Here is a 15226-nt window from a genome sequence, read left to right as displayed (position 1 = left end):
GTGAATATTAAGCAAATGCTGTGAGAAGTCTTATTACACAGTCAAGACAGATCAGACATTGCGGCAGGCTGAATCTCAGACCAAATCAATGTATTGAGGCTGGCCTAAAGCCACACAGGCTTCAAGCACATGTGAATAGATAAACTTGAGTCCTCCCACAGGAAAGTTATTTTGCATGCCTGCTGGCACACACTTTTTGTCCAAAAGCTGTCTCTCAAGCCAGGTGAGTTTTCAGACCATGTAACCACTCACTTGCAAGTACTCTACATAGGCATACACACTGTTACATCGAATAACTGCCCTGTAAATCTCAGAACCCAAGCTGCAGGTGTTCAAAGCTTGTGTATCTTACTCTACACCCAAGTATTCAGGGACAGAGCCAACAGCCCTCACAGTCCAAGCGCTGATGCTTAACTAAGCAACAGAGTTTCTGATCAGATTTTCAGATTTTTTCCTTCTCAGGAAGGACTCAGTGGAAAACTCCTCAAGTGCTACATGTTCCAACCTCTGCCCTAGCATTTGTAAAACAAAAATTAATGCATAATTTCTAAGAATGGCTCATCACTTCATTATTTAATATCGTGGTGGTGATTTTTCTCTGTATCGTTCTAACCACACTCATATAATTCAGTGAACAGAGACGAATTTATTTTTCAGCATCACCTATTTGTAGTTCTGTTTACCCGTGGCTGTGAATCTCACACTTCTAATACTAGTTCTCTTACATTCCGTCACTGTCCTCTGCTTCTTCTGGGGTGTCCTTCTGCTTAAATGCTTTTCTGAACGGCAGAATAAAATCTGCTTGTCCAGGGGACAGGTTAGGAAATGTGGCATCAATATACTTTTGAAAAGCTTGTCTTGTTACTTGTATTTCAGTTTCCAGGCTGTCCTTCCAATCTGTCATCTTTTCCAGTTTTTGCACGAGAGTCTTTACCTGTTCTTCTGCTGCTTTCAACATAACCATCACTTTTTCCAGCTCATCAAGATGTAGGGTCTCTGCTTCTTTGAGCTGTTTTTCAGTCTCAATCTGATTCTCTTTTCGTGTGATACTCAGGGCAGTATTAATCTCATGACATTTTTCTTTGTTTAATTGCTCTATACTCTCACGATATAATTCCTCAGCTAACACGTTTTCTTCTTTGAGTTGCTCTAAGTGCTTTCTATTTAAAAAAGAAAAAAAAGGATTTGTAGAGAACACCTGTTATTGCAGATTATTTAAAAAAACAATTTAAGTCTATTCAGGTTGTTGTAAAACCTCTCTTATTCAACTATAAATATACATGAAATCAGAACTTGATGTAGGACCTCTGAAAAAAAATGGGGTAAAAGAAGGCCACTGATGATGCAGACAAAGGCAGCTGCAGAACATTGTATTTCTGCATGTCGCATCCAGCAATAATTTAATGATGTTTGCTTCCAAATTAAAAATATAAAGGATTACTAGTTCACTCTTCATTAAGTACACAATGATTTTCAAATAGACTTTGAACAATTCTGCCCTCAAGTAAAAATGCTGTCTTGAAGTGAAATCTAAGAACTGATTTATAGAATACAGATTCATCTGTAATTTTGTTTAAGTGGTACGGAGAACATCTTTGTGCTAGCACATCAGTAATAAAACATATAATTTATATTATGTAGTCAAAACATTGTGTGTGCTATTCACCAGAGTTGGCTCAGGGACATGTAAACAATGGTGCATCAGGCATCCACTAAGGCTACTGAGCCAAATACTTCAATGTAGAGAAAACAATTTCTGCCCCCTGTTATTGCTCCCTCCACTTTGCTGGAGATATTTTCACAGAACTCTGCTAACATGAGAAGTTAAAGGGACCAGCTAAGTTTATGCGGAATGTGATTTATCTTTGTCAGAAAGGGCAAGTTTTAATAGTGAAAATGAAGGTATTAAATAATGGATCAAAACTTAAGTGTGTCTCTGTTCAGAAAAAAAAAAAAAAAAGCATCTTACAAAGGAACGCACCTGAACTGATCTTTTCATTGTGAGAATACAGTGTTATTTTGTTGTTTGTGCTGTCAAAAAATGAAATGTATTCTACTCTTAAGGGAGAGGGGTGTGTTATTATTTTGACATCAAAGCTGTTTAACTCACAATGCTTAATCTATATGGATAGAATCTCCTGCGCCCTGCAGATCTCCATATGAACACATCTTTTTCAGTTTTGCATAGGTGTCATGAATGGCACAACAGGCCCGTGAGATCTTTACTTCTGATGACTCTAAATCAGCCATAAAAAGCAAAACTTTTGGATCCTTGGTTGGCTTTGTGATACTTGCTTTTAGGAACAAAATACGTTTTATTTCTACATGGGATGTGGGAGAGAGAGAGAGTGAGCCTGCAACTCTTGCTGGTCACTTGACATTTCCAAATACGTTTTTTTCTAAAGGGTCTACCCATCTTTTCCTAGAAGACCCACATCTGAGCAATGCTGATGCAATTCCGGTCATTTTCTTTAGCACAGCATGTTTGCCAGCCAAGTCGGTGGAAACACTAAGAACACCTGTGCTGTCTGGCTGCTTCCTTCAGGGCTGCCTCCCTCTCCTGTTTCCTGGCTTTGGCCACGGCTTGCATCTTCTCCCGGGCACACTCCATGAGGGCGCGCTGAAGTCTGTGAGCCATACGCTGCTCTGCAGCTTCAACCTCTCTCTTCTGCTCATCCTCCATGTACTGCTGTATCTCTGCCTTTGCCTTCCTCACCTCTTCCTTAAGCAAAGTTAAAAGTAGATATAAGTAGTGACAACAGCTTGTTGCTCAGTTGTCTTCAAACAATCTGCAGCAAAGCCCAGCAGAACAGACTTTAGGAAAATATTACGGGGCAATTACAGTCACTTATTGTAGCATCATTCCACATCATCCATGTTCTCTACATAAAGCACAAAAAGTTCCCTGATGTATTTTCTTCACAAGCTAACATGGCTGGTGGCATGGTTTTAGAGCGAGATGGAAAAGAAGCCTGGTCCTTGGTATAGTTGTCAGCAAGATATTGCGTGGGCTGATACATAAAGGTATGACAACACTAATCTTAGGTTGTCTGGATGGACATATATACATCTGGAATCTCAGTCAACTCAATACATACCAACATATCTCTGTTGCCATTATAGGCCATGCCACACCTGACCATCCAGTAAAGCAATCCAACCCCCTTAACTCACTGCCCAGTCATCTACGCTGCTTTGCCACCATTCACAGTTCTTTCCAAGACCCCTGACAAGTGCATCCTGTGTGGAAGTGGCAAAACACTATTGGGAAAGCTCTGGTTGCTTAGATCTTAGTGGGTTTTCTAATACAGGATGAGCAGAGTTACATGAGGTCTGCCGTAAATCTCTTGCACAGCCATATACAAGCTCTGTATTCTGTGTATTTTTGTGGATACTGGTTGGTTGTCTACTGCTGGCAAGTGGAGTGACAAATAATAGGACCCACCTACAAGAAGCCTAACTAAAACCATGTGACCTTTAGTGGTAGTGGAACAGCCACATCAGCACTGCTGCAAAAAGCCATTCCTGAGGCTATCAGCTGAAAGCAGTTGTATTTGACCTATCCTACACGTAAAAACCCACTTCACTCACTCATTCAGTGATATGTTTTGTTGGCTGCCACTATCTGTTTGCTTAGACAGATGCTGAGTAAATTTTCTGCCACCACCTCTCCAAGCTAGCTGCTAGTGAGCAGTTAGCTCACTGTTAACACACCTCTTAAAATGAACTGCAAGAAACACAAACCACCAAATCTAAAACATCTTCCAATTACTTCGGTTATATCTGCCTCTTCTTTTGTTTCAGCTGTATAATTCTGTATCTGCTCCCTAGTCCTTAGTCACTGGAGCCAATGTTATCAGGACAAATGGTACATGTTCAAATCCTGAGCACTCAGGTCTACAAAGATATATAATAGGCTTATGGCAAGTAATTGAATGGTTAAACATGAGGAACTGAGCTTCTGTCAACTATTGTCAGCAGATGCTATGACTGCAAAAGACAGAGCTCCCTTGGAAAACAGCTCCATAAAATGGAATGAACTCTGCCGGAAACTTACGACCACTGTAAACCTCCCTGCTTTTCCTCTTGAGATGCCAAGCACATTGCTTTGACTGCCTGCAGTATAAACAGATAGCTATTTAGAAACTTGTATAAAATAAAATTCCAAAGCAAAACACTCCAACAATTCTCTGTGCACCCTTCATCCTCTGGTGGGAGGCTGCAAGACTAAGGATGACAGGTGTTAGACGGACTGCATAATGCCTGACTGAGGAGGGCTCAGATGCTCTAGCAGTAAAAAGCCCTGTGAAGCAGTGCATAAAGCAGGAAGGCTCAGATCCAGAAGGCAGTTGCCTTCCTTTCTCTTTGTCTATCTCTGAGTCTTTTCTCAGATATCCAAACAGCCATATAAAATATGTGCTAAGCATATATAGAAATACAAAGCTACAGTTGGTGTAATTCATTTAGGAATATACATATGCTGGCAGTTTTCCTTCTCCTCCACCCCACTTAGGGTCCAGGTTCAGCAAATCAGTTCAACACCTTTCTAGCTTCGATGGACATGAAACTTCAGGACAGATTGAAAGTTAAGCCCGTATTTAACTGCCCTTAACAAATACACCTAATCAGCTTCAGTGGCTGGCTGAATCAAGGCCTGACAAGGAATTTTCAGCAAAGTGCACAAACATCATTCAGTAAAAAAAAAAAAAGTGAAACGTGCTGAAAGTGAACTAAAAATCCAGCTAGCTCAAGCTCACACCTCATCTAGCACAAAGACAAAGCCAGTCATCTTTCAGGCCAACTACTTCTCCTGGCACTACAGTTCAAATCTCAGATGAATGAAGGCCCTGGTTATGGCAAGCATTTAAAAAAAACACTTTTTTTTTTTACATAGAATGACATTCTTGGTTGTCAAACTTATGGTTCTGTCATGCTGATTATTTCCACGGTAATGAAAGCAAGTGGGTTCATACCCTTAATTCCCTTCCAAGTTTTTGTTTAAGGTCTTGTACAAATGCACTGTGGTTAGTGGCTGCCTCTTCGAGAGCTTTATTCACTGCATCTTCCTTGTGCATTTCAGCCTTTAAAACAAGTTATTATTTAAGTATAGCTGCTCACATTCTATTAACATCCTATTAAGATGAAGCAGAGGTTACATAATCAATAGTTCTGTATTTTCTATTTAAGAAATCAGAGCAAGTTAAATTTAAAACCAGATGGCAAAATACATTTTGGCCCATTTGGCAATTTTATGGCAGTGATTCCTGTTAAAACGTGACCATACAATAGCATTAAGCCGCCACAGTTGTAACAACTATACATATATATAACATAAAGGGCAGTTTCAGAATCTTACATAGCACTATAGGGAACAGCTTTAACAACTGGTAACTTCTGTGTGCTTTAGAGGCCATTTTCAGACCAGATGTAAAATTTGTTATTAATTCAAAGTATGCTTTGTTGTGATCAGAAACTGGAGCAATACGTGCACACAGAAATCTGTGAACAAAGCAGGAGCTGAAATTAATGCCAGCTCTATAGCAGTGACCTCAAAGTTCTTTATTAACCGTCATTACGCTATAGCAATTATTCCAAAGAATAATCATCCTTTAAATGACAGGAGTGTAATTTAATTTACCTGAGACCAAAGTTCAGCTTTCATTTTTTCAATGCGCTCTTGTATCTCTGCCTCCTTCTTTTCATGTTGTTCTTGTTGAACGTCTGCTCCAATCTCTGCACAATCAACACAAGCAGATCATGCACAGCAAACAACCAGAGTGCAGAAATCCACGCCTCTCTCCTGACCCCTTTGCTTGGCTCCACAGCTGAATTAAAAATCAAAAGGCTAAAGCACATGCACCCTCATTTCACATATAGGAAAACACAATTATTATTGCTTGTGCAGCTCCATAAATGTAATAAGAAGCTGAACCCAACTCTCACCTTCTAGGCAAGGCTGCACAACAGGAGAGCATCACGGGTGTCCCTCCTGACTCCTTGTCCTGACAGCCATCCGCACCGCACCAGCAATAGGTCAGTCCTCAGCTTTCTTGGGAATGATTCACCCATTTCTGCCTGTGACCAAACCTTGTGGCAGCTTGGGGGATGGCTTTTCTCCCTTTAGATGCTACAGGTGAGACGGTGCTCTCTTTGGCTTCCTGGGCCCTCAGAGTCCTCCAAGGCTTTCGGCGAGGTCTGTTGCCCCGAGATGCCCTTGGATTCCTTCATGCCACTCTTGGGGCACACAATAAGTATTCTCAAGGGGATGTGGCAGAATATTTCAGGTGTTTGGAACAGAGCATGCACATACAAAGCAATCCCTCTGTCTCTAGGGCTGCTGTGTCTGTCCAGGGCCCAAGCAGCCCCAGTGCTGCAGGAGCACAGCTAATCCCTTCTAGAAAGGGGGAGCCAAGCAGCATGGAGGTGAGCCACACTGCTTCACAGGGCCTAGGCCGGGCATGCTCCCTTCAGCAACACGGATGGGGTCTAAGTAAGATGTTAGCATCGCCATCTCCTCCTGGGGACACGCTGTGAAAGCAGACAGGCAGCCCTGCTAACTCATTTGAAAGGCTGGTCTTTAGCACCGAGGATTGCCCAGAAGAGAAGCCACTGCAGAGGGAGGTGGATAAAGATGCCTTTCTGCAACCCAAAACTCGCCCCCAACAGTGGGATTTCAGATCCTCCCCTCCGCCTTTCCTACTCAATGCCAAGCCTGGGCATTGTTTGGATCCCATTCTCTGTGCTTGACAGGGCCAAAGAGTCACATTTTCCTGGGTTATTATAAAGGAAAATGAAAAAGGAATAGAGCCACAGGAGATCTAGCTTTCACACAGCCACTGGAGGATTAAGTCTCCCTCTTTCACTCCAGTCTTCTCCCCCTATCCACATGGGTGGGCAGAGTCCTCTCATGGAGCTAACACGAAGTACACGGAAAACAGTAGCAGGATGGGACAAAGGGGTCAACTGATTTAAATCAGCAAAATAGAAGTCCAACAGTGCATAAATCTTAGCAACAAGCATGTTGTGCTCTGACTGCATAGCTTTTCCCCAGTCCATTATATTAAGCAGTAAAAAGAAAACAATTTAAAAAGAGACTGTCTCTGGCCTTCTGGATGTGTTTTACACTGCGTGTGTCGACGCAGGGCTGAAGCCTCGTGTTCTGAGACATGCACGGCACTCACCCTGCTGCCGGGGCTCTCAGTACACTGATAATCTCTTGATATTGTTTAAAATAGAAACCAAGCACACTCCTCTTCACAACGCACATTAATTAAAATGCACGACATGATTTGTACAAAACTATACACTGCTGATCAGAAACCTCTATGACAATTAGGCATAGCATATAGAGACTTCAGATTCTTGCTAGATCCTCAGACATATGAATGCTACCATATGCTTTACTTTATCATTGAGGTTATGGTTGTGGTATGCCAGAAAAAAAATCAAACCTTAAGAGGCTCTACAGAGCCTCAGTCTAAGGTCAGGAGCCAGAATCAGGTATAAGAAGGTAGGATTCAGGATAAAACATCCCAGCTGTGTCCAGCTGAAGGATGAGGGGATGATCTTTGCAAATGTTAAGTCAAGCACAGTTCTTCCCAAACTACTTGAGCCTTAGAAAACATTTGCTAATGGTCTTACAGCTAATTCTCTTTTGCACTTCATTACGCCCAGCTCTGCATGCCTTCATGCGCCACAGGACGGCTGACCCTGTCCCCCCTCTGAATATGCAGGATTTATTAATATTCAGAAGGTAAGTGCAGTTCTTTCTTACCAAGATGTGAACGCCTTCATGACTGTCAAGAACAGATGGATACAACAGCTCTTGGAGTTTTCCTAAATCTCAGACTGCGAGGAAAGGATTTCAGAAACAAACTTACCCAGTATATCACGATGAGTGTAATACCGTGTTCTGAAAGGCTTATACTCCCGAATCCGATCAAAAGTAGCATTGGAAGGTGGTGGTGGTATTATTTTTGAACACACGGCACAACAAACAAAGGAGTCCAGATCAGGACTTCTAATCATTGTGGTATTCTAGTATTTCTCTGTAATACAGTTACTAAAATGTCAGAACTCTATTCCTGATAGATATCTTGCTTGCAGGCATAAACACTTGTTGTTACAGAAAACACGCCAAGCCGATTAAGAGAGAAAAATCATTGGCCATTACTTTTTACCAAGTTAGCTGAAACATTTGCCTTCAGATAAGTATTCACACATGCTGACAACTCAGTAACATGCTGTAGGCAGACGATGAGGGAGGGTTGTATGAAGTGACCCCTTCCAGCCTTAAAACCGCACCCTACATAGCAACTGTCACTAGGCAGGGCTGGCTTTCCTCACAAAGAACTAACTTTCCCTGGTAATAGTTAAGCGGCCCCACAGCAGGCTTTGGCTTTTTAATGCATTTTCTTGTTGTTGAATGTCAACAATTCCTATTCAAACCACATAGTCTAAGGAGATTTTAAGAGCAGTACAATAGCTACTGTTTCAGATATTTGAATCATAGCATTTTGTTGCTGTTCTTGGTAAAGACGTGAAAGCCAGCACAGACAAGGAATTGTCAAAAACCTGAAAAAGCCTCTGCCCGGGAAATCATTTTGACTCACAGTTCCTGTCAAGCCAGCTATCATCCATTGTAGATAATTATTACTACACTGAAGATGAAATTGAGAAAAGTGGAACAAAATAAATTGTATTGGTGCTGTCTGCTTATCCTCCAGATGCCTAAGGGGAGCAGTGCTTTCAGAGTTGGGCGAACAAATTTTGTTAGCGATGTAGTTTTGTTTCGGTGGGGTTTTTTTTCCCTTTAATCCCTATACACACATTGTTTCTATCATATAAATCAGGTACTAAAACAGCAAATGCCAGTATTGATACTATAACACCCATTAATTTACTACATTCTTCTCTGTATTTGCGCTGCTTTGTCTCCTTTTTATATATAATTTTTGTAGCATTAAGAGAGTTACCTGTACAGCAGCTGCCACAAATAAATACGGAGAAGCTCCTTAATAAGGACAAATCTAAATGCTCACTCTTCCTTCAGCCTGGGCAGTTTCGCAATTAACCTGGTTAACAGGACTTTACTCCATGCAACAGGTAAGAGGCCCCATCTCAGACAGCTTTCCTATGAAGTGCCATTGGCATGCACGTCACCTAGACCCTGCCCAGCTCACCCCCCCCCCCCCCTTTTCCCTCAGTAACTTCCAGATCCACATTCACTTCACAAAACATAATTCAAAATTTTGAGAACCCAAATCCTGCATTATTCACAAATACGTGTAAATGAGAGACTGGGCTTTCTGACTTCTGCAGGTATAAGGATCAAAGTGTGTATTTTAAAAGCCTGCAGAAAAACAGGTTAAAATGCTTACTGTAGCACTGTTTTTGGAATAACTTAGTTAAATTCATGCAAACATACAAGACTCATGCATTTTAATGAACTGAAGAGAGCTAAAATCCTGTGTGACCCTTTTTAAAAGAACAGATTAATTCTAAAGATCCATCACAACCTATCAAACAAAACATATTCTACAGGATATGCACAACATGTGATAGTTGGGAATATTTTATCAATTCACCTGGAAATTCCTTCACCAATCAAAAGGCAAGCAGTTTCCTCACCTGCAAGCTTTCAGATTTGCCCAAGACCTTGCTGCTGTGAGGCAGCCAAGCTCACAGAGGGCAACATGCTTTTAAAGGCTGTAAAAATGCTTTTTTTATATAGCTTCATCAAAGGAAGAGCTCACTTCCCTTCTCAAGAAGGAGGTAGCCAAACTAAGGCCCAGCAGAATTTAAGAAACAGGTAACTACAAAACATGGCTAGGAGGAAAACCACAGGTTCAGAGTGATGGATTTAGAGGGAGATACAGAGAAATCCTATAGAGCACCTGCTGTCCCTCATGGCAGTCAGTCACCTTTTTTATCTTCAATAACAAAATCTTTCGATAACAAAACCCAAAGCAATTCCCAGAGTGGCAAAGCAGATGACCCTGCATGTTCCTTCTTCTTTAGCCTGACAGAAGCCACCTTGGCCAGAAGAGGGTTAACAAAGAGGTCTCTCTGCTTCCTGGAAGCCCTTAATGGGGCTGTAAATATGAGGAGCTGAATGGAAAAATGCAACCAAAACATTCATAAGAGTCGGTGGTAGAAAAAGGGCACGGCGTGGTATGCACCCTCCCACCACGTGTTCTGGAGTTTGGTTAATGGGATACCGTCTGGGAAATGTCATGCACACAGAGGCAGCTGGAGGAGCTCATAGGAGAAGGCTGGAGAAGGCCTCAGTGCTGGAACAGCAAAGCACCCACCTGTACAGTTTGCTCAAGGGAAAGGCTCACAGGGGACCACTTCATGTGCTAAGGAAACGCCACAACACCCACCCGCCCTCCAGCCACACTCACAGCAGCACCAACCAGCATACTGCTGAGGGTCACCTCCAACCCACACGCGGGGCTGCTCAGCAAGGCTGGGCTTGTTCAGGTTGACATGTTCTTTTCTCTGTGTCTGTAAGAACCTGTTGATTTTAGACTTTCCGTTCCTTATTTTGAGTTCAGTAACCTATAATAGATTAATGTTACATAATGTACTTTGCAATATAGAGAAATTTAATTTTTGAATGCAGCTTAAATAAAACTAGTCCTGCTGACGAGTCAAGAACACAAGCTCTGGCTAACCTGGAGTTATACATACTGGTTGGCAAGCTGATACTGGTATGTTCACTGATCTGCTGTCTGATGCCAAACAGGAGAGATAATGGCCGAGTTCTTCCTGCCTTTCTCTTAGCAGAAGCACTCGTTTCACTTTTTCTCCTCTATCTAGCTACTGATATTTTTTTTTCATTTGTAAGGAAGAGTATATTAGCATCCAAGGATTATTTTGGCCAGTATTTTACAAATTCCTTCATTAAATAAAACCCTTCAATGACTGCTTTATCAGATCTTTCTTGCCTTAAAATTATTTTACTTGTGCACTGTTAATTATCAACTTTCAACAGATCAAGAGATCAGCTTTTTCTTTTCACACACATGTGAACACACATTTTGATCAGCTTTTTCTTTTCATACATTATGCCTTCTGTTTAAAAAATAAGACAAACCCCTGTTTTCACTTAATCAAAGCAAAGAGAGAAGTGAGCTGAACTACCATGTAAATTTCTAAGGCATTTACCAGTCTTGACTGCACGTTCAAGTTAATTGCATGTCTTCTGACATACTGTGCAGATCGCAGACAACAATTCTTAAAATCACTTATATGTTCGCACGTATCTTAATTGCAATTTATTTGTACAGGTACAGCATTTTATAAAGCAACTTAAATCGGATTAAATTACATTTATCCATTATTTCAATGGACAGAGAAAACATAGTCGTTGCCTTGAAAAGTTCTGTGACCGATTTGCTGATTTCCTTCTTTACATTGTCAGTCCCACTTGGAAGTTTTCCTCCTCATATACCTGGACCCCTCACTGTCGATTGCTTCATAAAGGTCCTTTTTATTCTCTACTGTTGCATGCAAATAACCAAGGTAGGCCACACAGAGGGTAACTGCTATGAGTCCAAATGCCATCACGGGTTTGTTCTGACAACAACAAAACCAACAACAACAAATTAGTACATTTTTAGTCACGACATTTTTCATTCATCACAAACATTACGTTCTTCAATCTTAGCTTAGAAAGTGAACACCTTATTGTGACACCTGCAAAAATCATCATTGCCTTCTTGTAGACCGATCCAAATAACTTTAATAAGCAGCAAGAAGGGAGACCTGATTTTCTGATAGCAAAAGGAATTCCTTATGAAAAAGACGACTCTCATCGCATTGCCCAGTGCTGTCTTTTGCTGGTTGCAAATGCTACTTGAGCATGAATGAACAGGCCAAACCCAATTACCTAAGGTAACTATTACAAACTTCTAACAGAATTCATCTGGATATATCATCTGGATATACTACTGGGACGATGTACCCTGCTCCTGCCAAGCAGCCTTGATTATATTCCTCTAAAATAGATAACGTATTATCATCACAACATGTACTTTCATTATATGCACAAAATTTCATCCAGTCTTGCTGGGTTCTGCTAGTGTAAATAAAACCTGAGTATCATCATCTTAATTATAAAAGCAAGAAACAGAAAAACACAAAATATTGAAAAGCTACCAAAAATCCCCTCCTTTCATATCAAAAAGCTTGCATTTTATGATTTCTTCCCTTTTAAAGAGGACTCCTATTACATAACCTGTCAAATTACATGGGTAATATGCCTGTAAACAGTCTTTCATGAAAGCAACTTGGCTAGATACAAAAGAATCAGACAATGTAACAGTGAAATAAAAGCCGGAATAAACAATGCAATGTTCTGGGCTCTTAACATTCAGAGTGGAAAAAAAGTAAAAATATTTTTAGTTACATTACTGAGAGGTTTGCATAACAAGAGATGGTTATATAACGCACACAGAACTGTGATCATTATTTTAAAGCAACTGTGTCTCTCCAAGCATATTTAGTTTTTCTCAGAATGAGCCTCTTACAGGTTTAATGAAAAGCTCTGGGTTCACAGCTCGGAAGAGCATAGTTGTTTGAACACTCCTCAGTCCTGGTTTTCTCTCTTTGGGTGTTTCATTTTCATTTGGAGGTTTGGCAGAAGACATTTTAATTAATGTTGAATACTTCCTAAAAACAGAATGAAAAATAGATGTCATTTTTATAAAAAAACTAAAAGAACTACATTCACTGAATATGAGTTCACACTCAGCTTGTCTTCTTACAGCATGAATTTTTGTTTGTGTAGGTATTAAATGATTGCCTTTAGTGTTACCTAACATTCCCACTTAAGCACACTGATTTTCAATCTTGTCAGTTTTATGCATCCTAAAATTAACTTTCGGAGACGCACATCTTTATACAGCAAATATAAGTCTCCTGATAATGGGCTTGGGGTTTTTTACTTGCCTTTGGCTAATGCTTTAGCTACCTGTGGACCAAGCAGCAGCCTTCAGGCTAAAAAGACAGTACCAGGGAACATTCTTTTTTTTTTTTTTCTTTTTAAAATAACCTTACATATTACAGGACAGCCTGCACCCTGTTGTAGTGTGGTCACTCTATCCACCCACCCCAGCGGCCCTAAGACTTGAGTCTCATTTTCACTTACAAGGGGCAGGTCACCTGCAAGATGCCACCTGAGCAAAGGTGAACAAAACACGCCCTTGGTTAACCCCGCTTACTGAGAGGCAGAGGAGACACGGTGCTAAGGACACCCCTGCCCCGTAGTTTACCACGAGGGGAGCACAGCTAGGGGCTCCGGGGGCAGGATTCACAAACCCAACCCAGCAATCGCCCCGGGCCTCCTCCCACAAGGCCCCAGACACAGCTGTGGGGAAGTCAGGGCAGCGCGGAGGTCGGCTAAAGGCGACCAGACGGGCACAAGGCACTGCCAAGCACAGGGGGGCACACCCCCAGTCCATACGCGACGCGCAACGGCCCAGCAGCTCAGCCTGACTCCCCCGTACCGGCCCCGGGGCAGCACAAACCGTGAGGGCGACGAGGGAAAGAGCAGAACCGCCCCCCGGGCGGTGAGGGGGCTCCTGACGCCACTACCGGCTTTAGGCCGGGGACGAAGGGGGCAGTTTCCCAGAGGAAAAGCCCGGCGGGGACTCCCGGGACATAACGAGCAAGACCAGGCTCCAACGGCGCCTCAGGAGGCGGCAAGTGACGGTTAACGCCTCGCGGCCAGCGAGCGCCGTCCTGCACGCCCTCTCACCCCCCTCCCCCGCCGCTACTCACCCCGCGCCGCGAACGGGGACTCCCCCCCGAGGGGGCGGGGCCTGCCCGCGCCTGCGCGCTTGCGCCCCCTCCTGGGCGGAGGCCGCCGGGAGGAGCGGGAGAGCGGCCGGGCCCCGCCCCGCCGGCCGCTTGTCCCCTCAGGCGGAGCGGGGGGCTGGGAGTACACAGAGTCACAGAATCACAGAACCGTATAGGGTGGAAAAGAGCTTTAAGATCATCGAGTCCAGCCATAAACCTAACACTACCAAGACCACCACTACACCATGTCCCTAAGCACCTCATCCAAACGTCTTTTAAATACTTCTAGGGATGGTGACTCAACCACTTCCCTGGGCAGCCTGTTCCAGTGCTTGACAACCCTTTCAGTGAAGTAAAATTTCCTAATATCCAGTCTAAACCTCTCCTGATGCAACGTGAGGCCATTTCCTCTTGTCCTATCACTTGTTACCTGGGAGAAGAGACCGACCCCCACCTCTCTACAGCCTCCTTTCAGGTAGTTGTAGAGAGCAGAGGTCTCCCCTCAGCCTCCTTTTATCCAGGCTAAACAAGCCCAGTTCCCTCAGCCGCTCCTCATCAGACTTGTGCTCCAGACCCTTCACCAGCTTCGTTGCCCTTCTCTGGACACGCTCCAGCACCTCAATGTCTCTCTTGTAGTGAGGGGCCCAAAACTGAACACAGTATTCGAGGTGCGGCCTCACCAGTGCTGAGTACAGGGGCACGATCACTTCCCTACTCCTGCTGGCCACACTATTTTTGATACAAGCCAGGATGCCATTGGCTTTCTTGGCCACCTGGGCACACTGCTGGCTCATATTCAGGTGGCTGTCAACCAACATCCCCAGGTCCTTTTCTGCCTGGCAGCTTTCCAGCCACTCTTCCCCAAGCCTGTAGCGTTGCATGGGGTTGTTGTGGCCCAAGTGCAGGACCTGGCACTGGGCCTTGTTGGACCTCATACAATTGGCCCCAGCCCATCGATCCAGCCTGTCCAGGTCCCTCTGTAGAGCCTTCCTACCCTCAAGCAGATCAACACTCCTGCACAATTATGTTCTACATGTCCTCCTCGGCCAGGGTTGTGGGTCTTCCCCCCCAAGCACAGCTCCAGATGCTAAGTGGGAGGTGGGGGAGAAAGCTGTCTCGGTCAGAAGAGGCGCAGTTCACCGCTGAGCCACTCCTCCGCGCCTGGGCAGGCGCCATCTCCCCCGCGACCCCCGGCCCGGGAGCCCGCGTTGGCTGAGAAGCATTGACTGTTGGCCCCCAGGAACGGCCAGTCCCTGGTAACCCCCTGTAAATTCCCCGAGAGCTGTACAAGATTCATCCAGTTGGTGCAAATCTTGGTGCTGAGGCTAGCAGCAATCATATTTTAAATGTGGGAAATGGGAAAAGAGAAGCAGTTGAGATTCCCCCATTTGTGGATCCCAAGTGCTGGGATCGGGAAGGG

At 43.5% G+C, this 15226-nt stretch overlaps 2 protein-coding genes across 4 annotated transcripts; both read right to left on the bottom strand.

Annotated features, from left to right (window-relative positions):
* Positions 1 to 721: 721 nt before the first annotated feature.
* C3H6orf163 (chromosome 3 C6orf163 homolog) lies at positions 722 to 8028 on the bottom strand. Its single transcript, XM_072858184.1, has 5 exons — positions 7881 to 8028; positions 5639 to 5733; positions 4974 to 5081; positions 2520 to 2722; positions 722 to 1160 (listed from the first exon to the last, which is right to left on the bottom strand). The coding sequence occupies exons 1-5, from the start codon at positions 8026 to 8028 to the stop codon at positions 722 to 724; spliced, it is 993 nt and encodes a 330-aa protein (XP_072714285.1).
* Positions 8029 to 10636: 2608 nt separating this feature from the next.
* SMIM8 (small integral membrane protein 8) lies at positions 10637 to 13868 on the bottom strand. Of its 3 annotated transcripts, none has more exons than XM_072857849.1 (3): positions 13515 to 13775; positions 12537 to 12678; positions 10637 to 11583 (listed from the first exon to the last, which is right to left on the bottom strand). In XM_072857849.1, the coding sequence occupies exons 2-3, from the start codon at positions 12654 to 12656 to the stop codon at positions 11425 to 11427; spliced, it is 279 nt and encodes a 92-aa protein (XP_072713950.1). In that variant the 5' UTR covers positions 12657 to 12678; positions 13515 to 13775; the 3' UTR covers positions 10637 to 11424. The 3 variants fall into 3 exon arrangements, with proteins under 3 accessions (XP_072713950.1, XP_072713949.1, XP_072713948.1); XM_072857848.1 differs by lacking the exon at positions 13515 to 13775 and adding an exon at positions 13789 to 13868 and having other exon boundaries at positions 10638 to 11583; XM_072857847.1 differs by having other exon boundaries at positions 10639 to 11583; positions 13536 to 13775.
* Positions 13869 to 15226: the final 1358 nt, after the last annotated feature.

This window comes from Ciconia boyciana, chromosome 3, assembly GCF_034638445.1.
Source record: "Ciconia boyciana chromosome 3, ASM3463844v1, whole genome shotgun sequence".
Lineage (NCBI taxonomy): Eukaryota > Metazoa > Chordata > Aves > Ciconiiformes > Ciconiidae > Ciconia > Ciconia boyciana.
The sequence above is the reverse complement of the archived record's forward strand: the minus strand, read 5'-3'. Positions and strand labels throughout refer to the sequence as shown.